The sequence below is a fragment of the Bos indicus genome, chromosome 16 (genome assembly GCF_029378745.1).
Source record: "Bos indicus isolate NIAB-ARS_2022 breed Sahiwal x Tharparkar chromosome 16, NIAB-ARS_B.indTharparkar_mat_pri_1.0, whole genome shotgun sequence".
Classification (NCBI taxonomy): Eukaryota; Metazoa; Chordata; class Mammalia; order Artiodactyla; family Bovidae; genus Bos; species Bos indicus.
The window spans coordinates 2,260,536-2,282,972 of NC_091775.1; the positions used below are offsets into that span (position 1 = coordinate 2,260,536).

Below are 22,437 nucleotides of genomic sequence, written 5' to 3' on the forward strand. Positions count from 1 at the left end.
AGGGGAGGGCAGCGTGGGGGCAGCTGGCATGGGAGGTCCCGGCCCTGCCAAGTTCGTGCTGTGTCCCAGTCAAAACAATAGTACCACTGTCAGCAGCTCACCCACAGAAGTGAGAGCAACAGAGCGACAGAGACAGGGAGGGGAGGGCAAGGCAGGGGGCAGAAGACAGAGTGGCCAGTGAGGGCCACTCAGGCCCTTTCAGTGCCACTCATGGGCTCCGTAAGAAAACAAAACAAAGCCACTTACGTTTGCCCGGCCGGCAGGCCCTGGGGGCATCGCCTGATGCTGGCCGGGGGCACCTGCAAGGCAGAGGCTGGCAGCAGGGATACCGCGCGGGCACTTGGAGCCAGCCGTCTCCTCAGCTGGCCCCGCAGGCCTGGGATGAGGAGGGTCGCTCCGGCTGGAGGCCCGGCGAAGGCGAGGAGGTGGTGTGGGCCGGGAGCCGGAAGGGGCCCCGGTCCTGGAGTGAGCCCCCGCACCAGGCTGGGGTGGGGAGGACCAAGGCCGCATGTCCCCCTAAGAACGGGCAGGAGCTCTGCTTGCCCTAGCTTCTTCAAGGAGACACTGGACCAAGTTTCCCCCCAGAATTCTGATAACACACAGGGGATGTGGGAAGGATGAGAGTTGGGGAGGGGGAAAGGGAGCCACAGGGGTGCCCACCTACCAGGGTGGCCTGACTCGGTGCGAGCAGGCCCGGCTGTGTGAGAACAGACTCTCCCTGTCCCTATAAATAGCAGGAACAGCCCCACCTCTCAGAGCAGGGCCTTTAAAGAGCCTGGCTCCCTACAGCTTATCCCAGGAGCTGCCTCTGCTCTGGGGGACTCTCTTAACCAGCACAGGAAGGAAGGACCACGTGGCTCTTCCAGAGTCGTGGAGGATCCCAATTACTGGGACGTAACGTGGGAAAGCCCCAGTGTCCATTAGACAATGGGCTAGGAGAAAACAAGGATGGAATGAAGTGGAACGCCATTAGCACAGAAGGCATCTGCCAAGGGGTGCCTCTTGGCTCCTCCGGGGCCAGGGTTTCCAGGGCCCGAGGGTGAAACACGAAGCAGGCTTCAGGTCCTGCCCTGAAGGGGATGCTGCTGACACTTCTTAAACCAGAAAAAAACCTACCCTGTGCTTCTGCGTAAATGCTTTGCTATTGTATACTATGCACTGATAAAAGTGAAACTATTATGGTCACACTGCATACTTTTTCTAAATATTTTCACTGCAAAATGAGATGGATGATGGTGATGATGGCACAACAACATGAATGTACTTAATGCCACTGAATTGCATACTTACGACTGGTTCAAAGAGATTTATGGGATGTATATTTTATCCCAATGAGAGAGAGAGGCATGCGTGTGCGCGCACAGAGGACAGGGAGGAGACAGACAGCGGGGCAGAGAGGCAGAGACCTGGAGAGAAGTGGGGGAGAGAGCACAGAGAGAAAGGGAGCGAGCACAGTGGAGCTTTGGGGTGAGAGGCAGCAGGGCTCTGCACCAAGGATCATCACGCAAGACACTGAGAGGTCTGGCCAGGACGCGCTCCCCGAGCGCCGAACATCGGTCAGGCTCGGGACTCAACCCCATCGTCACGCAGCACTTTCGGCCGAGCAGAAAGTCAGAAAGCAGAGGCCATTCGGCCATGGAGTCAACGCTGCATCTCCTCACCCCAGGTCTCCCCTTATATCACTAAGCGGGCATTCAGAAACGCCCACACCCACAAGGGCCGCTTGGCCGGGACACACGAAACTTGGCCCTGAAAAGGAGCTCCCTCTCCTGGCGTCCCTCCTCCCTTCCCCAGCCCGGCCTGGGGCACAGTGGCAGAGGCAGAGGCAGGAGTGTACTGAAGGGGTGAGGGTGGAGCAGACCTGCATTTGGACAGTGAAGAGGAAAGAGGGACTGTTCTGTTTCTGAAGGACAAGGGAACAGGCACAGAAGAAACACAGAGGTCCTCACCGGGGCTGCAGAAATGCGGCGGTTCTTGCCGGGTGTTGCGTTTTTCCGGTTGGCGCAGCGGGAGGCGTATGTGCGGGGGGGCACCTGTGGGGGCATGGTCTTGCTCCGGGCCACGGGCTTCCCAGGAGTGTCCTTGGCAAAGTCCAGGGGCCCCCGACCCTCCTTCCAGCCCCTGGTGGCATCCCGCAGCATCTCTGCGTCGTAGGTCGACTTCAGGTTCAGCCGTGTGATGGCATCGTTAATGCCGTCGTAGTCCACGGAACCCAGCGGCCGCCCCGGACTCCCACCTCCCAGCTCCTCCTCCTCTTCTAGGATCCCGGGCCCCAGCAACTTGCCTGGAGGTTGTTCAACTGAAGAGAAAGTGTTGATGTCACTGGGCTGGGAAACCTTGGAAGAGGAGGGGGACCCCTTTCTGGGAGGCAGGGGAGGAGTATCCCAGATAGAGACTCGGGGAGGCAGAGGAGGCGGGGACAGTTTCTTAGAAGAGTCTTCTCTGTGCCTTGGTCCTGGGGACAAGGAGAGCCCCCCATCTGAACCATCAAAAATGTAGAGATAGTCTTCGGCCAGGGAGCCTTTGGGCCAGGGATCTGGGCCAGGCTGGGAGCCCCGGGAGGTAGAGTGGTTGGGCAGCCCTTCCTGTGGGGAGACTGAGTTGTAATTGAGGGTAGGATCGGAGCCAGAAAGACCGCGTAAGAGCTTGAGGTCCTTCCGCCTTCCCGCTGGCTTGCTGTAGAAGTCCAGAACAGGCTCATCCCAGCCGATCAGAGAGGGGTCTGCGTTCTGCTTTGCCCTGCTTTCCTCCTTGTCGTGCCGAAGCCGGGACAGCGCGTCGTACTCCATCTGCAAGGCTTCAGCCATGGCCAGTTCTTTGCGGCTGATGCCCACCGACTCCAGGGACTTCCAGTGTTCCCCACTGCCCTGAGTCGAAGACATGGTGAGGACGGGGGACAGCGCAGACGAGGAAGTTGTCTACTTCATGGCAACGTCCGGTCTGCAGGGTTGTGGCATGGTGTCTGGGCACCTGCAAGGCATGGGTAAAAATATCAGTCATTAGGTCTCAAAAACAGATGGGTCAGCAATCTGACTGGGCGCTAGAATCTGGGCCACTGCCTGTTTCTTGAGTGCCTACAACAGATGGAAAGAAACAGAAAGATGAAGAAAAAAATAGAGAGACACCAGGCCAACTTTATGTATCTATTACACCCATCCACCCTTCCATTCATCCATGCTATGCTATGCTATGCTAAGTCACTTCAGTCGTGTCCGACTCTGTGTGACCCCATAGACGGCAGCCCACCAGGCTCCCCCGTCCCTGGGATTCTCCAGGCAAGAACACTGGAGTGGGCTGCCATTTCCTTCTCCAATGCATGAAAGTGAAAAGTGAAAGTGAAGTCACTCAGTCGTGTCCGACTCTTGGCGACCCCATGGACTGCAGCCTACCAGGCTCCTCCACCCATGGGATTTTCCAATCAAGAGTACGAGTGGGGTGCCATGGCCTTCTCCGTCCATTCATCCATACATTTTGCTATCTCTGGTCCCTAAATCCCATCCTCATCTCGCTTACAGGTTCCCCAAGGAAAGAAGGAGGCACCTTGCATCAGCAAAGACAAAAAGATAGAGACAAGGGCTCTTCAGTCGATTGAAAGACAGCTCTCCAATATGAATGGACCTAGAGATGACCCTACTAAGTGAAGTATGTCAAACAGAAAAAGACAAATTCCATAACGATATCACTTATATGTGGGGTCTAAAATATGACGCAAATGAACATATCTATGAAACAGAAAGAGAGGCACAGACACAGAAAACAGGCTTGTGGTTGCCAAGGGGGCGGGGTGGGGAAGGCTTAGGCGTTCGGGATTAACAGACGTATCAAAACCTGGAGACAACCCAGTGTCCATCAGCAGGTGAGTGGATTCAAAAATGTGATGCGTCCACACAGCTGAATGCCACTCAGCAACAAAAAGGAATTCATTACTGATACATACAGTAACATGGATGAATCTCAAAATAACTATGCTGAGAAAAACAAGTCAGACCAAAGATTATGGGTATGTAGCGTTCCATTTGTATAAAATTCTGGAAAAGGAGAACTAATCTACAGTGAAAGTGCAACTGTCAGTCGCTCATTCAGTTGTGTGGACTCTTTGCGATCCCAGAGACAGTGGCCCGCCAGGCTCCTCTGTCCATGGAATTCTCCGGGCAAGAGTACCGGAGTGGGGTGCCATTCCCTTCTCCCAGGGATCTTCCCGACCCAGGAACTGAACCTGCATCTCCTGCTTTGGCAGGCAGATTCTTTACCACTGGCCATATATATGTATGTCCAAATTTATAAAGTTGCGCACTTTAAGTATGTACAATTTACTGTATGTACATACATACTATATGTATATGTACATACTATATGTACAATTATACTTCAATAAATCTATAATGAAAAGTACAATAAAGCCCTATGAAACAACTAGTCAGACTGCACTGAGATCCTCCCAAAATACATCAATACAAGCAATAAAACAAAACTAGCCAACAGGTAAGACCCGGGTGCCTGATGAAGGGAAGGTGTGCCAAAATCTTGATTTCCCTCAGCCCTTAGGAAACCAGACAGGAAGATCACACACACACACGCCTGGCCAGCTGCCTCTGCCATGAGAAGCCCTGTTCATTTACTCCAGCTTTGTCATCCTTCTCCTTCAGGTGCCGTGGGATGACACGGCATGAAGACATGTTCGTGATGACAAGGTTAGCCTGGCCCAGTGGTTCTCAACCCTGGCTGCATATTACAAACACTGGGGGAATTCTTAAAAGTACTGAAGCCCAGGTACTTTCAAGAGATTCTGATTTAATTGGTCTGCAGTAGGCAGTGGTATTTTTAAAAACTCCCTAGGAGACTCTAAACTGTAGCCGAAGCTAAGAACCACAGACCTGTGTGTGTATGTGTGTTTCAGATTAGGTTGGGACAGCTGAGTGTGAAGTAAGTCACTTCTGAAGCTTCTCACCAGCAGCTGAGTTCACCATTTCTAAAATTATCAAAAATCCTTCATTTTATTGTACTGCTTTGCCCAGCAAGTTACAGACATACGAAGCATGTCCTTCATGATAAGAAAATTGAAAACATCAATAGAAAATAAGTTCAGATAGGTGCACGGTGGCAAGTTCCATCACACCCCAAATGAGTTAGGGCAAGAGCATCCTTTACATGCAGCCCCCTCCCAGATCCTGGAGCACCCCTTAGGCACAGGCTGGCTCCATGAGTCTTGGAATGTATTTCCCCCAAAATTGAGTAGCACAAGCTCAGTTTCAGGGTATGCAAAAACAGCTCTCTGCTGCTTCCTGTGTCTGTTGTGTTTCTCCACCCTTCAACATCTCCTTATAGACTACGTTTTATCCACAGAGGAAGAGAGTCATGCTATTTAAAATTCCAAGGAATCGGATGAGCAGATGGAGATACCCAGAACTTGGCTGCCCAGAGACGGGACACTAGACCCAGGAAAAGGAGGCCCATGCTTTTGATAGGAGACAAGAGATAAACGCTCAAAGCTGAACTGAGCTTGTGCTGTGCTTAGTCGCTCAGTCATGTCCAACTCTTTGTGACCCCGTAGACCGTAGCTCGCCAGGCTCCTCTGTCCATGGGGACTCTCCAGGCAAGAACACTGGAGTGGGTTGCCATGCCCTCCTCCAGGTTTAATCCAGAGAATGGCTGTATTTTTAGCCCCACGCTGGAACAAGCATAGTAGTAAAATGGCCTGGCCTGGCGCCGCTGTGAAGAGAGAAACTGAGGCCATTGGAAATAATCTCTCTCAGCGTCCTGCCTCTCTTGCCCACTAACTAACTGATCCACACCTGCATTCAGCCTCCTTTTCTCCTGTCGGCCTCTGGAGAAGCAGTACCCCTCCCGCTGACTTAGAAGCCTCCTGGGCACTTGCCCCACCACCGGGTCTCCTCCACACACACTCCACAAACTCCCCGCCCCTCTCCCTGACTTTCAGCTCTTCCCCTTAACTGGCTCACTCTCTTCAGCACTTACACATGTTCAAGCTTCTTCTGGCCTTAGAAAGAAAGAAAGAAGAAACAAAAACCAGAAGCCTACACACACCCTAATCACCTTGGCTTCCTGTCCTTCAGCTCATGCCCTCTCAGTGCTCCCTTCCCTTCCCAGCCAAGAGCAGAAGACACACGGCACTTCTCAGGTCTCCATTATTGGCTCCTCAATTCACTGCCACCTGCCTTCTGCCCCCGGCATTCCACTGGAATGCCCCAGCAATAACGCCTAGGCTCCCCGCTTCACAGAGGTTTCTATCTGCCCAGACACCGCTGCTGCCCTTGGCTCGTGGAGCATTCCCCTCTTCCCGTGCCCTCGACCCGCTGCCTCCCATGACTCTCTCTCTTCTCGTCTTCCGCCGTTGTCCTCCTCTTCCTGTGTCCACCCCTGCAATGCTGGCGTAGGCGTGGGACTCCATCCTCCACCTCAGTTGGCTGACACTGGGCAGTCTCGGTCTGTTTCCCACTCATACAAGGTGCGTGCTGATGGCCCCAGATGAGTCTCTCCCCGCTCAAGTCGCTATGGCCACCCATCTCTCAAGCCCAAATGCCCCAAATGAACGACCACATCCGCATTTCCTTCCCACGGCCTTCCCTTTCCTGGTTCCCCACCGCCGTGAACGGCACCACTCAGTCACCCAGGCTAGGCAGCTGATGGTCCTCCTGGATCCTACCTTCCTTTTACCCCCGTCCAGTCACCAAGGCCTGTCCTCTGAGTTCTTCCCAAATCGAGTCCCTCCTGCTATCCTAACTGCTGCCGCCCTAATTAGACCCACACCTTCTCAGCTGGGCTATCGTAAGAGCCTTCTAACAGTCCTTCCTGCTAACCTTTCCCTCTTTACCACTTGCTCCCCAAAGCAGCTTGAGGGTTCTTTCTAAAGTGTAAATCTGATCATCTCACTCTCTGTTTAAACCCCTTCAAAGGCTCTCTATTTGATTCCTTAACAAGGCCTTCATCACCAGCCCACATCTCCCTCCCATCTCCAACCATTCATTACTACCTACTTGATACCTCTGTGATTCTATGCAGTATCTTCCTACTCCAAGGTACCCTTCCCAACTGCCAGTGTTCTTCGCTTATTTGGTTCTAAATGCTCAGACTTTGCTCAGACATCAGGTTCTTCAGGAAGCCTTCTCCGGATCCCCAGGTTGAATTAAGGGCCCTATCTTCATGTCCTCAATATGCTAAGTCCCTTCAGTCGTGTCTGACTCTTTGCAACCCTATGGGCTGTAGCCCACCAGGCTCCTCTGTCCAAGGGATTCTCCAGGCAAGAATACTGGAGTGGGTTGCCGTGTCCTCTTCCAAGGGATCTTCCTGACCCAGGGATCAAACCAATGTCTCCTGCATTGGCAGGCAGGTTCTTTACCACTAGCACCACTTGGGAAGCAACTTATATATACCTCAAATATCAGCTTAAATTATTTATCCAAAATTAAATGTGTATGATTCTGTTATCCCCCAACTAAGCTCAAGTTCCAATATCACCTCATTTCCACTGAGAAAAAATGCTCCTGAACTGGAACATAAGGGTAAAGCTTTCTGATGGTAAGAATTTTCAGACATGGAGATAGGTGGTCAGGATACAGATGGATCCTTCCTTGAGGATCCTTCAAAGGAAGGACTGGGCTTCAACTAATAGGACCAGGTTTAGCATCTGTAAATGCAGGTGGGCAAATGGACAAGACCACCACACAAAATGCCCTCCAGCCCTGGGACTCTTTGATTCTGACCTATTGATTCCCTTCAGTCCTATTGATTTCTCTTGATTCCTCAGAGGACTCCAAAGTTAGCCCTAGAAAGAAAGAGAAGAAAGCCCCAAGGGGGAACTTCCTGGCAGCCCAGTGGTTACAGTTTGGCGCTTTCACTGCTGAGGGTCCAGGTTCAATTCCTGCTCCAGGAACTAAGATCCCAGAAGCTACGTGGTGTGGCCAAGGGAAAAAAAAAAATGCCCAAGGGAGATCCAGCAGGCCCAGCTCCTACAGCTCTTTCCAAACTGGAATTCAAATGCAGAAAGCTGAGCTACCCCTCTCTAACCACCAGCCCCCTGGCTCCCGGCCAGGACGCCACCAGGCCAAGCAGAGGAGGCCCAGCCCGCTGACAAGTCTCGTGTCCAGGGCCACACCGGCAGCTGCCTTCCAAAAGTGCGGTGCTCTGCTCACTCTACTGCGGACGGGCACGTGGTGCGCAGGCAGGACCGGGAGAGCCATCCCCCAAGGTGGAGTGAAGGTTCAGAGCTGCAGCAGGCACGGGGGAAATCTAGGGAAAGAGGGAAGGCAGGATCCCAACCACCTGGAGCTAGAGGGAACTGGCTTACACTGAGAACTCGTTCCTGAATTTCATCCTCCAGGAGGGGTGTGGATACACAAAGTATTTTAAGAATCAGAGTCTCATGTTTCTTGCCTCCCCCATTCTCTTTCCAATTCAGTTCCCTCCCTGCCAAACTCTGCTGGGTTGACAAATTCCCTATTCCTTGAGTCCTCAAGGGCTACTAAGGATTCTGTTTTAAAAAAAAGAAGGAAGAAATATACATGATGTAGGTCCCAGGAAAGAGCTGGGATAGAGGAGGACCAGGGGCTTTGCTACTCTGCAGCTCATCCAGGAAGAGAAGTCAAGGGCCAAGACCACTCTGTCACAAACTGCAAGGAGCACCCAGACACTGTACTCTATGAGACTGACATCGTCTACCACATCAAAGAGAGTGGTGCCCCCTGGAGTTGTGCGCCGTGGTGGCCCCAGCTGTTTTCTCTTCCAGTATCCATCTCTCAGAAAGTAGATGAAAACCATCTGAAAGACCATTTTTAGCCAGTTACCCTTCACCTGCATGCACTCATTATTAACATTTCCCCACATTTGAACACACTTTCTCTGCTTAACATTTGAAAGTAAGATGCAAGCACTTCACTTCTAAATACTTTAGCCTGAATCTCTACAGAAGACCTAGGCCATTCTCTGAGGTAAACACAATGTCAGTTAGCATACCCGCAAAATGTTAACGCTGACCCGATAAAATTACCTAATATAGGGCCCACATTTGAATGTTTGTAATTGCCATCTGGTAAGTTTTTCAAACATACAAATTCCTGGCCCTTCTCCTGGAGGGTTTGATTTAGTGGGGTGAGTCCCTGGACTCTGAACATTTCAAAGACCCTCAGGCAATTCAGATGTGCAGATCTGACACCAAAGACTAAGGTTTCAGAACCACCAGGAGTACAGGAGGGAACTGGGGAAAGGGACCCGGAAGAGCACCAGGCAGTCAGCTGGTGAAGGGAAAGGGGTTTATGGCCAAGCGGGTCGGTGCCAGGGTCTAAGCAGCACCAGGCACCAAACTCAGTTCACACAGCTGCCAACAGATGGCTGGAGGTCAGGGGGGAGGAGGCCGGTCCGAGCAGAGCCACACAATGGTTCAGAGTCAAAGGGTGGGGAGAGAGGAGAGGGCACTCCCTGCAGCGAGCTGACTCTGTGCAGGGCCTGTGCCAGAGAGGGCGGGGCCCCAGGGGCCAGCAGTGACTCCAGCTCTGGGTAGAGAGGGCTTCCTGTTGCCTCGATGGGGGGCATTGTATCAGAACTGCCCTGCTTGGGACAGACTAATGAGCCTGGGTACTCTCCCCACATCCTGGGCCACAGAGTGGAATCTAATGGGTGTTGAGTACCAGCTATGTGCCAGGCGCCATACTAGACCCAAATATTCAGTTGACAATGGCACAATTCCAGGAAGCTTACGATCTAGCAAAGGTGACAGATGTATCATAAATAATTCAATCCCTGCCTGAACCTTGCCCATCTTGGCCCGTCTTCACCAAGCAGGGGCAATGGAGAGTTATCAAGAAAGGGTGAAAAATGTGTAGTCTCAAGCCCCTGTCTTCCCTAAGATGACTCAGTTCTAGGGCTGCCCTAGGAGACCTTCCACACCACCTCTTGGGACAGAATGGGTCAAAGGGTTGGAGGCCATTAAAGCTTAATCCCTTTGGCTCACAGAGTTTTCTTTTCTGAGAGGACCCTCCCCCTAGCCACGCCCAACAGCCACACTTATCCAGACCCCCATTCCAGTGGTTCTGCAGCCAGGGACCCATCGCCCACCCCTCAACCCACACCCTGCTGTCCTGCTCCACATCTCCCCGCCCACAGCTCCAACAGGGAAGTCAGTGTGCCCTGTGCCAGGAACCTGACTCCTCCAGCAGGGAGGTATAACCAGAAGTCAAGTAGGTCAGCTCTCCGCCTCAAACAGATATGCAGCCGATCCCTGCTCCCGTAATGAAAACCTACAGGTTTTATACAACTCTACAGGCTGCTTTGAAGTCAGGCCCAATCACTGAGTAACACACACCAACAAAGTCTTTCTCATTAACCGTGTTCTCTCGGGGTGGTTCTCACTCAGTTCCAAATGTGGAAGAAAGAGACTTGCACTTTCTTCCTACTCACATAGCCCCTCTCCAGCACCATCTTAGCCAAATTAAAGCAGTCCCATGTAGCTCAGTCTTTGCTACTGGACTTACTTTCCATCTCTCTCTCTCCTGGGCCTACCATGAATTCTCCACCAATCTGAAGCCAAAGTGGACCCAAGAGCCCTAATAAAAGGCTCTCTGGTCCTAAGAGAGCAGAGGGTCAGGAGGCCGTGTGACCCAGTTACATCCGTCAGGTTTGCATTCACAGTCCCCAGTCCCTGCTCAGAAACTGTCTGTGCAGCAGGTTCCATTCAAACACACACACATATGTACACGTGCACACACATGGAATCCCTGGGGCTCAAAGCTCCTGGCACACACCCTGTAGACATGGGGTCTTGGTATTAAGAGAGTCAGGGATGGAAGAGGTGAGGTGGCAGCTCATGGCTCATCTCAAAACTTTCCAAGAGCTGCACTGTTACAGACGGCAGGGCCCGGGACCAGGAGCTGGCAGTCAGCTGAATGGAACATTTGGCAAAAAGGAAAGAAAGGTCTTGGCAGCATGTGAGTTTCTAACCCAGGAACCATCCCAGGAGCCAGAGCAGCCACACCTCCCCTCTGGGCCACGTTTCCCACTTTCTCTGCTGCCTGCCCTCCGCTCCAAGGACCAGTCCTTCTAGTTCAGATCAGTTCCCACCAAAGTGCACTCCAACCTACCTACAAGAGAAAAACAACCTAACGTTTCCAAAATCTAGGAAACCTCAGCCTCTCTGAATCTACTGTAGGCCCCTGAAGCATAAAGGAAGCCCCTCAAGGAGGGGGATATAAGAAAGTGGGTGGAGGTGGGCACGGGGACACAGCAGCCTTTCCCAGTGCCATTTGCTGGCTGCAGCTGAGAGCTCCTGCAAGATTAGACTGTTGCCTGACACCTCCAGCTGAACCTCCAGTCTAGCTTCCCCAGCTCATGCCCGCCGGAATCCAGTTCTCCAGGATTCTTGCGTGGGCTGGGAAAACTCCCTAGAGGAGGCCAGCCCATTAAGCAAAATCCAGAAAGCAGGTCACAGCTGTTCCCATCCAGCCAAGGCACCGAAGTGAGGACCCAACACACCAGCAAGGCTCTGCTCTGCTTGGAGGACTCACTGGAAGGGAGAGATGACAGGTGGTGTCACTCTGGCTCACGGCTCCAGTGCAGACTCCTCAAGTCCTCACAAGCTGGGCAGGGCCAACCCATCAGAGTCTGCAGGGAAGAAGAAGGGAGCGCTGAGCAGCATCGCAAATGACGGCCCATGCCCACAGCAAGAGGATGGGGAAGTATCTCGGGGTAACCACCGAGGCATCAGACTAGCCAGAGTCAACTGAATAACGCCAGTGAGACCATCCTCCACAAGAATGGCATCTTTGCTGCGGATCAACTCTCTGATCTGCAGGGAGTGTCTCCAATTCATTCACTTATAACAATTCTTCAGTTGTTTTCTGGTAGCACCTTTCCTGGACATCTGAAAGGCTGTCTCCCATCTCCATGACAGGATCCGCCTGTCTAATAGAAATGAGTCGAATGAGACCCACGAACAGTCAGTGCATTTGCCCCGGCTCTCACCGCAGAGTGGGAAGGGCCCGTGACCCAGTGTGGAGAGGCCACACGGTGCTGTTGGTCCTCAGAAACAAGCCTGCCCCAGCCCCGTGCGCCTCCCCATGAGGACACGCTTGGCACTGATGATGGCCAGAGCCCGGGACGAGAAGCACCTGGGGGCTCGGTGCCCAGAACGAGTCCACAAAGTAGAGAAGGGGAGCCAACAGCCGCCACGCCGTGGTGCCGCCTGTGGGGAGGGGCAGGGCAATGGCTGGAAGCCCAAGCTGAGGAACCAGCGGGCAAGCCAGGCTGTGTGGGCAGCCGACAGCCACCTGCTTGGCTCAGAGAAGGGGGAAAGGAAGTCGAGCGGAAAAAGCCTGAGCCAGTCACCCATGGGAACCTCGGAGGAGTGAAGACCGGCCCCCCACGCCGTCCCCAGGGAGAGCTCCTTCCCGCCCTCTTGGCAGGGAGGCTCTGCACCTCCCTCCGCCAGCTCTGACCGCTGTCTCTCTGCCACCACAGTCCCTAACCCCGCAATCCTGACAGGCTGTCTGAATATCTTCCATTAGTGCTAGTTCCCCAAATCAAGAAAGTCCCCGATAGACTGCAGTCACTCCCAGGGGCCCAGAGCCACAGTAACCACACAAACTGCACACGTCCCCACCCGCACGCTCCCACCCACCACACACCCTCCGACTCACCCGCCGCCTCAGCAGCTCCCTGGGGGCAGAAGAAGCCAGCCTAGATGGCTGAGGGGACAGTTCTAGTGCCGCTGGCAAAGAAGCCTAAGAAAAGCAGCAGGAAGTTGAACCCGAAGAAAAGGAAAACGGGGCCCCTAGGTTCCAGGGCCCTTCCCTGTCCACATTCCAGGGTGCGGGGCCAGGCTGGGCCAGCCAGGAAAGCTCGCAGGAGGGCGACGCCAGGGAAGGAGACCCCAGACACAGAGCCCTGGAGCGCCTTTGCCCAAACAAACCTGGTCAGCCTCAGCGGCGGCTGGTTATCCCCTCAATCAATGGAGAACCCTGGGGTCCTCACAAACCAGGATGGGCAAGGGAAGGGGTGTCAGTTCCCAAGTGGCCCCCTTCTTTCAGACCAGAAACACACACACACCACACACAAAACACCACCAAACATCTGATACTAATTTATTCAGGAGTGTCAGAGGGACGTCTGTAGTTAAAAAGCAGAGTCTGGGGAGAAGGTGCTCAACCTAAGGGAATCTGGAAGTGGAAAAGGAAATTGCAAGTGGCACTGGAAGAAATTATCCACGAGAAGGTGGAGGATCAGATCTCTGACACAGGCCTTGCCAGTCCTCCCCCGGTCCCAGCTCCCGACCTCTCCAGGGCACAAGTTCCCCTAAGCACTGTCCAGGAGGCGGCCTGACCCTTTAAGTCACTGACCCCCCGATTCTTGGCCTTGGCTGCTGTTAGCCTGGCCTCACCCCGCAGCCATGAAGTCCCTCTCCCCTCTTCCTGGTAGCAGACCGGAAGGATATCCTGCCCCGGGTCAGCCAAGGACACAGAACCCAGGAGGAGACCAAGGGTTCCGTCTCACCAAGGTCAAAGGAGAAACCCCACTGCAGATGCAGGGCCCTAAGAGGGAACTGGGAGATGAGATCCATCCCCAGATGGCCTCCCAGTGTTCAGAATCCCCAAACCACAGTGAAGGGGACACCAGGGAGGGGGGTGGGAAGTAGGCAGAGAGCCTGATGGTGCCTGATTGCAGGGGATCCCAGCCGGGCCTCCCCTCCACCTGGTCACCCACTACCTAGCCCTGTCACAGTGGAGGCAGCTCCAGTGCCCGGGCCCTACTGGTCCCACCTGACCCTTAGGGCCTCAAAAGCCATGAGTGCAGCTGGAGGCGCTTTTACTCCTGCTTTCTCTCTCCTCTTTTCACCCCAACTCAGGATCCTCAGAAACCTTCCCCGGTCAGCTGTTTCAAACTTGCCTTACTTCTTTTACGCTCTCAGTGTTTCCTAAACATTCTGATGCTGTGTACATGACATGACATTAGAATGGGGCACGAGAACAACACCTTTGTCTTAGATGGTGTTACAACAACCATTCTGCATCTCTGCACATGGAGGGGTCAAGATTTCTTTCCTAAGTAGGAAGTAACCCAGGCGGTGGGGGAGTAGAGGAGGAGTCCTGTCAGTTTCGGCATTGCTCTGTACACGCCCTAATGCCTTTTTCCCATCTCCTGTGTCTGCAGGTCAGGAAGCAACAGTTAGAACTGGACATGGAACAACAGACTGGTTCCAAATAGGAAAAGGAGTATGTCAAGGCTGTATATTGTCACCCTGCTTATTTAACTTCTTTGCAGAATACATGAAACAACAGACTGGTTCCAAATAGGGAAAGGAGTACATCAAGGCTGTATGTTGTCACCCTGCTTATTTAACTTATATGCAGAATACATCATGAGAAACGCTGGGCTGGAAGAAACACAAGCTGGAATCAGGATTGCCGGGAGAAATATCAATAATCTCAGATATGCAGATGACACCACCCTTATGGCAGAAAGTGAAGAGGAACTAAAAAGCCTCTTGATGAAAGTGAAAATGGAGAGTGAAAAAGTTGGTTTAAAGCTCAACGTTCAGAAAACGAAGATCATGGCATCTGGTCCCATCACTTCATGGGAAGTAGATGAGGAAACAGTGGAAACAGTGTCAGACTTTATTTTTGGGGCTCCAAAATCACTGCAGATGGTGATTGCAGCCATGAAATTAAAAGACGCTTACTCCTTGGAAGGAAAGTTATGACCAACCTAGATAGCATATTCAAAAGCAGAGACATTACTTTGCCAACTAAGGTCTGTCTAGTCAAGGCTATGGTTTTTCCAGTGGTCATGTATGGATGTGAGAGTTGGACTGTGGAGAAGGCTGAGTGCCAAAGGATTGATGCTTTTGAACTGTGGTGTTGGAGAAGACTCTTGAGAGTCCCTTGGACTACAAGGAGGTCCAACCAGTCCATTCTGAAGGAGATCAGCCCTGGACTTCTTTGGAAGGAATGATGCTAAAGCTGAAACTCCAGTACTTTGGCCACCTCATGAGAAGAGTTGACTCACTGGAAAAGACTCTGATGCTGGGAGGGATTGGGGGCAGGAGGAGAAGGGGACGACAGAGGATGAGATGGCTGGATGGCATCACCGACTCGATGGACGTGAGTCTGAGTGAACTCCGGGAGTTGGTGATGGACAGGGAGGCCTGGCGTGCTGCGATTCATGGGGTTGCAAAGAGTCAGACACCACTGAGCACATCATGAGATGTGCAGAGTACATCATGAGAAACGCTGGGCTGTAAGAAGCACAAGCTGGAATCAAGATTGCCCGGAGAAATATCAATAACCTCAGATATGCGAATGACACCACCCTTATGGCAAAAAGTGAAGAGGAACTAGAAAGCCTCTTGATGAAAGTGAAAGAGGAGAGTGAAAAAGTTGGCTTAAAAGTCAACGTTCAGAAAACGAAGATCATGGCATCTGGTCCCATCACTTCATGGGAAATAGATGGGGAAACAGTGGAAACAGTGTCAGACTTTATTTTTCTGGGCTCCAAAATCACTGCAGATGGTGATTGCAGCCATGAAATTAAAAGACGCTTACTCCTTGGAAGGAAAGTTATGACCAACCTGGACAGCATATTGAACAGCAGAGATATTACCTTGCCAACAAATGTCCATCTAGTCAATGCTATGGTTTTTCCAGTGGTCATGTATGGATGTGAGAGTTGGACTGTGAAGAAAGCTGAGCGCCAAAGAATTGATGCTTTTGAACTGTGGTGTTGGAAAAGACTCTTGAGAGTCCCTTAGACTGCAAGGAGATCCAACCAGTCCATCCTAAAGGAGATCAGTCCTGGGTGTTCATTGGAAGGACTGATGCTAAAGGTGAAACTCCAATACTTTGGCCACCTCATGCGAAGAGTTGACTCGTGGGAAAAGACTCTGATGCTGGGAGGGATTGGGGGCAGGAGGAGAAGGGGACGACAGAGGATGAGATGGTTGGATGGCATCACCAACTCGATGGACATGAGTTTGAGTAAACTCTGGGAGTGATGCAAAAGGAGGCCTGGCGTGCTGTGATTCATGGGGTCACAAAGAGTCGGACAGGACTGAGAGACGAAACTGAACTCATGTCCCACTTTGCACAGGAAGTTCCAAGGGAGACAGAGGCCAAGGCTATACCCAGCGTAGGGACTCAGTTGCCCACCTGGTTCAGTGAGGCACACTCACATCCCACCAGCCCCACCGTCATGGAGCCCTTGCTCCTGTGCCCCTCACCCAGGGTCTACAATAGGGTAGCAATAGTCAGAGGCTGTTCTCAGCAGAGATTAGCTGCATGCCTGCAGCTGGATGAGAGAAGCCAGAACGTGGCCATATGTGCAGGCACAATGGAGCTAACCATCCATAGCTACCTTGCTGAAACACCATTGCAATGCATGTAAACATTATAAATCCGTCAAATTAGTACCCCAAGGATATGTCCACTGTCCTGCCTGGAGTGAGGTTATCATACTTTATTCTGGTGAAAACAAAGCAAAGGTGGGGGGGGGTTGTACTAGGGGTTGACAGAGAGGAAGGCTAAGTGAATATGTACATGCATGTTTGCATGCTAAGTCGCTTTAGTCGTGTCTGACTCTGTGCAATCCTATGGACTGTAGCCCGTCAGGCTCCTCTGTCCATAGGATTCTCCAGGCAAGAGTACTAGAGTAGGTTAGGACCTGACAGCTTCTACACACTCCTATACCACAGGGCTCCTAAACAAATAGTTATTACCATCTCCCTAAGTTGTGGGCACTAATCGATCTAACAGTTGTGTAACAATCTGATATATGTTACTAACCTGGTGACTGACTATGCCATAAGGGTCACAGTCAGTGAATAAGGTCAGCAGTTACTCTTCAAGGACTCTAGCACACTAAGGCAACAGCTGATACCCAAATGTGACCCTAGCCTCAATAAGTGAATATAAGTATCAAAGAAATGGAAGGAAGGAAACAGATCTTTCCCCCACCCCCACCCTATCTGGCATTCTGTGCCAGGTATTGTCTTGTTTCATCCTTATAACAATCCTTAAATGTTTATATTATTATCCTTACTTTACGAAAATAGGAAATGAATTGAGTAATTTGCCTAAGGTCACACAAGTAGTAAAAGAGACTAAGTCAAATGGTTATAAATCAATTATACGTCAATAAGCAAATAAGGAGAAGGCAATGGCACCCCATTCCAGTACTCTTGCCTGGAAAATCCCATGGACGGAGGAGCCTGGTAGGCTGCAGTCCATGGGGTCTCGAAGAGTCGGACACGACTGAGCGACTTCACTTTCACTTTTCCCTTTCATGCACTGGAGAAGGAAATGGCAACCCACTCCAGTGTTCTTGCCTGGAGAATCCCAGGGATGGGGGAGCCTGGTGGGCTGCCGTCTATGGGGTCGCAGAGTCGGACACGACTGAAGCGACTTAGCAGCAGCAGCAGCAAGCAAATAATAAAATAAAATTTAAAATAAATGAGTAAAAGCTAAACTGAATCTTGTTTGAGGCCAAAATTGTTCGAGATCTTTTTCCCATTCTGTTATGGAGACCCAGGAATATCACATTTTACCAAATGTTCAAGCTGATATTGGTGACTATTCTGGTATACTGCAGTGCCAGGGAATCCTGGAGCTCTGGTCATGTCATTCGTCCAGTGAGAAACTCTGTCTCTTCCCTTCCCCACACCAAGTCCCAGCCCAGTCCCCTGCATGCCCCCCAAAGCGCTGATGGTCATTAACCATTCTCCAGGGCCCCACGCTCTCCCACAAACTGTCACTCATGTGAGTGGCCTCTGGAACACTCCTTCACTCCTGTGAGCGGCCTCTGGAACACGCCTTCGCTCATGCACGTGCCCTCTGGAGCACTCCTTCGCTCACGCGAGCGGCCTCTGGAACATTTCTTCGCTCACGCGAGTGCCCTCTGGAACACTCCTTGGCTGATGCGAGTGCCCTCTGGAACACTCTTTCGCTCACGTGAGCGCCCTCTGGAGAACGCCTTCCCTCAAGCGAGTGGCCTCTGTAACACTCCTTTGCTCATGCGAGCACTCTCTGGAGCCCTCCTTCACTCAGGCGAGCGCCCTCTGGAGCACTCCTTCGCTTAGGCGAGTGCCCTCTGGAACATTCCTTTGCTCACGCGAGTGCCCTCTGGAACACTCCTTCGCTCACGCGAGGGCCCTCTGGAACCAACTACTTCCCTTATGCAAGTGCCCTCTAGAACACTCCTTCGCTCACGTGAGCGCCCTCTAGAGCACGCCTTCGCTCATGCGAGCGCCCTCTGGAACACTCCTTCCCTTATGCGAGTGCCCTCTGGAGCACTCCTTCGCTCATGCGAGCGCCCTCTGGAACACTCCTTCCCTTATGCGAGTGCCCTCTGGAGCACTCCTTCGCTCATGCGAGTGGCCTCTGGAACAGTCCTTCGCTCATGCGAGTGCCCTCTGGAACACTCCTTCCCTTACGCAAGTGCCCTTGGAACACTCCTTCGCGCATGCGAGTGGCCTCTGGAACACTCCTTCGCTCAGGCGAGTGCCCTCTGGAGCCCTCCTTCCCTCACGCGAGCGGCCTCTGGAACACGCCTTCACTCACGTGCGTGCCCTCTGCAACACTCCTTCCCTCACCTGAGTGCCCTCTGGAGCACTCCTTCGCTCATGCGAGCGCCCTCTGGAGCACTCCTTTGTTTATGCGCGTGCCCTCGAGAACACTCTGGCTTGCCTGACCTGCTCTTATGTTAGAGCCTTCTTTCATCTCCTATGACTGAAAGTGACTTTGCTCCCTTTCAAATGTCTGTAAAAATTTTAATGCATCCCGTTGTATTTATATTGTTTGGTATTACCCTACTGGTGATTAGAATAAAAATAACTTGTCCATGTAGGTGGGGCTTCCCTGGTGGCGCAATGGTAAAGAATCCGCCTGCTAATACAGGAGACGCGGGTTTGATCCCTCCGTCAGGAACATACCCTGGAGTTGGAAATGGCAACGCATTCCAGTATTCATGCCTGGGAAATACTATAGTCCATGGGGTTGCAAGAGTCAGACACGACTTAGTGACTAAAAACAACAACAAACATCCATGTATGTGGTTTATAACTACAAAACACTTTATAAATATAAGCCCATTAATCTTAAGGAAAAAATTACCTCCTATTTGTCTTTGTCTTCCCCACAATGCTCAATACAACGCTTTACACACAGACAGAGTTGTTAAACACGGTGTTCTGAGGGTGCTCTGACCAACCTAGAGAAGAATTACCACTTTCCTGTTGTAGCATCAGGGATTCTGAAGCTGGATAAGGAAGGCAAAATTGTAATTGATTTTTCCAGGTTGATACCCAATAGCATGTATTAGGTTCTCAGAATTCAAGTGTCCCCCAAAATGTTAAGTACTCTAGTCTTAGTTTCTATACTTTTTTAAGAAATGCTGCCTTTGGGACAACCATAGGACAACTGACTCATATTGAGCTTACAGAATTACCTCCTACATAAAGCTCATCTGTTCACTTGAGTTTTTTGGAGTATAGTGTGGTTACCCCAAAGTCAGGGACCATGTTGAACTCGTTTATATTCTGAGGGTTTAGCACAAACCTGCTACTGGAAGATGATAAAATTAACTGACCACCACCATCTACTGAGTCCTTGCCATGCATCAGATACTACTCCTGGAAATTCATTTGGTCTGTCTTCTTCCCTGCTGTGCACTCAGGTTCACCATGTGCATTCAATGCATAATGAGTGATGGATGAATAAAAGATAAAATGCAAGCTCCTCCAATGCTGCTGCTGCTGCTAAGTCGCCTCAGTCGTGTCCGACTCTGGGCGACCCCAGAGACGGCAGCCCACCAGGCTCCCCCGTCCCTGCGATTCTACAGGCAAGAACACTGGAGTGGGGTGCCATTTCCTTCTCCAATGCATGCAAGTGAAAAGTGAAAGTGAAGTCGCTCAGTCGTGCCCAACTCTTCACGACCCCATGGACTGCAGCCCACCAGGCTCCTCCGTCCATGGGGTTTTCCAGGCAAGAGTACTGGCCAAATTAAACTACACTTCCTTTACCTCTCTCACCACTTGTTTCACTCCCCAATCCACCCCAACACCTACTCATTGTTCAGATCTCAGCTAACATTTCATTTCCACCAGGAATTCTGTCCACCCTAAACGCCTCATTTATGAATTCTTTAAGCATCCCATACTATAGCCTACTCATTCGTCTATGTTCTCCACCCAGCAGTAAGTTCTGGAAGGCTGTATGTGCTAGACACTGAAAGCACCTAAAGTCATTAGTATGCACTCAAAAAACATCTGTGAATGAACAGATGAGCTCTTTTTAAACATTAACTGACAAGCTTCCTTGCCTCTGTGATCACATCTTCTTCCACAGATGACTTTAAGAAGAACACTTGCTGCTGTCACCTGACTCTTGCGGAAGCCCCATCTCATTCAGAACCTGGGCCTCACTGACATTTTTTCCTCACAGGTGCCTCCAGTGCAGCATAGAAACAACCCAGGTTCTAGAGGCATCTTGACCTACATTCAATCTCTGGCTCTTTTCTCATTAGTTGTACAACCTTAATCTTGGTTTGAATCTAAACCTAAGCTGAACCTCAGTTCTCTCATCTGCAAAGGAGAATGAGACAATTTCATCATCTATTTCCTCCAAGGATTGCAGTGGGGGTGGGAATTAAGGTAAGGTTTGAAAAGCTACAGGAAGACAGACACTCAGTGCTGGAGGCTATTCTTTTTTATCATGCTTTGCTTGGTATTTTTATCATGCCTTGCTTGGTATTTGAACTTTTTCTCAAATGGCTCCTTTTTGCCTTCCTTGTTGGGACCACCTACAACAGCGTAACCAAAATTGCACTTCAGAGAATTGACAACCCTCAGGGAGCCACTCTTTCAAAATCGCTTGTCAGGGAACTATATCCATCTTTTCTTTTAATTTAAAAAAAGAAAAAAAATCTGTCTTCCTGAATTCTAAAGTGTAAATCTGACATCCTAGTTATAATATTTTGGGGGGAAATACAGTTGCGTTCTCCCAGGTGCCCATAATATCCAATTTGCAAACAATCTCTCCATTTTGGGTCAGAATTAAATGAGTCCTCCAGTGCTCCTCGTACTTTAACTTCTTTTACCCTCTGGAAGACACTCGAGCGTGACAAGTCAGGGATGGGGCAGACACTCTGCTTTCAGAAACACGGGGCCCTCAGAGGTGTCTCAACGGTGGCTGGACACCATCAATCACTCCAGTCTGGGTTCTAGGTTTGGACCTGAGATGAGAAGAGCTCATATCTGTTTCTTCACCTGGCAAGGCAAACTGTACTATCTCCTCGGCTCTCTATCCCGTTCCCCTCACTGTGCCTTCTGGTCTGCTGTCAAGGGTACTAAGCAGACTAAGACAGAAAGAGAGAAAACCTTGGCAGGAGAGGATGCCTCCATGCAAGCTTATTCCTGGTGGGCCTGGGGAATCAGAGTGTGTGAGCAGCTCTCAGGACTGGCACCCACCCACAGTGGGGAGGATGCAGAAATAGAAGCTAACCTCTAAGACAGGATCCACGGGTCGAGATTTGGAATGAGGCATTAAACGTAGTGGAAAGAACGCCAAGGAGAAAAGAAGCCACTGCCCAGGAAACTAGTCTCGCAGTGACTAGGGTTGGCTGAGGTTAGGAGAGAAAGGTCCAGGATGAAGGGTGTCGAACAATGTTTTCAAAAAGAAGAGTGGCAGGTGCAAAAGTTAAGGAGGAAGGAAAAAAGTTTCCAAAGAGGTAAATGATTTTTGGCCTCTTGTTGAAACACTATGGAGCCTCTGCTAGGTGAGACTTCCTACAGGAAGTTCTCAAGAAGAGGAAGGACGAACTGCTAAAGATCCCTTGTCACAGATTCTATATTCTGCCCCAGGACTATTGGGACTGCTCTCCTCTTCCTCCTCCATACCTTGTGGGCTTCTTCCCCAAAGCTCAAAATATGTTCTGTGTCATTAATCCCTTTAACACTATGGAGATTTGAGGACATTGAATTCCATCACCGATATCCTGAGAGAAGAAAATTTCCCAGCAACGACAGGGTCAACTGATAGATACATTCCAAAGTGCTAAAAGACAGGTCCTTTCATTTGTAGTAAAATGATCTGTGGAACAAGTTCCAGCATTGTTAAGAATCACCTGACCTTGGAAGAGTCATTTCTTTGTAGAGAAATGACTTCCAATTCTAAAACTATATGTGATCCTAGGAAATGCAAGAATTAAGGAGGTGCTATGCTGGACTAGGGCTGGGTGGAGGAAATTTGTCCCCCAGGATCTGTGTCCTTGAGAAGTGAGTTATCTAAGGTATGTCCCAGTCCGGTAGCATCTCACTGGCATTCAAATCAAGGAATCCAGTATGAATGAATTCTGTAACTCTGCTGCTCCTTTCCCAGGACCCAACATCTCCCTCAAAGGGGCACCCAACTTGTGAGCACAGGGTCTGGAGAGGGAATGCCCGCT

The 22,437-nt window shown here is 51.0% G+C and overlaps 1 protein-coding gene and 1 non-coding gene across 7 annotated transcripts in view; both read right to left on the reverse strand.

Annotated features, from left to right (window-relative positions):
- Positions 1–22,437, reverse strand: part of PIK3C2B (phosphatidylinositol-4-phosphate 3-kinase catalytic subunit type 2 beta) — a 77,277-nt gene that overhangs the window by 51,526 nt on the left and 3,314 nt on the right. For 3 of the 6 annotated variants that reach the window (XM_070767756.1, XM_070767757.1, XM_070767754.1), the window contains exon 2: positions 1,950–2,970. In XM_070767756.1, the coding sequence (XP_070623857.1) occupies positions 1,950–2,882 (933 nt within the window). In that variant the 5' untranslated portion in view covers positions 2,883–2,970. Of the gene's footprint in view, positions 1–246; positions 1,908–1,949; positions 2,971–11,513; positions 11,611–22,437 lie in introns of those variants that run through there. The other 3 variants (XM_070767755.1, XM_070767759.1, XM_070767758.1) reach the window with 3 other exon arrangements.
- Positions 16,769–16,898, reverse strand: LOC139176559 (small nucleolar RNA SNORA3/SNORA45 family). The gene has a single exon (XR_011561021.1). It is a non-coding gene; the product is annotated as a small nucleolar RNA SNORA3/SNORA45 family (small nucleolar RNA).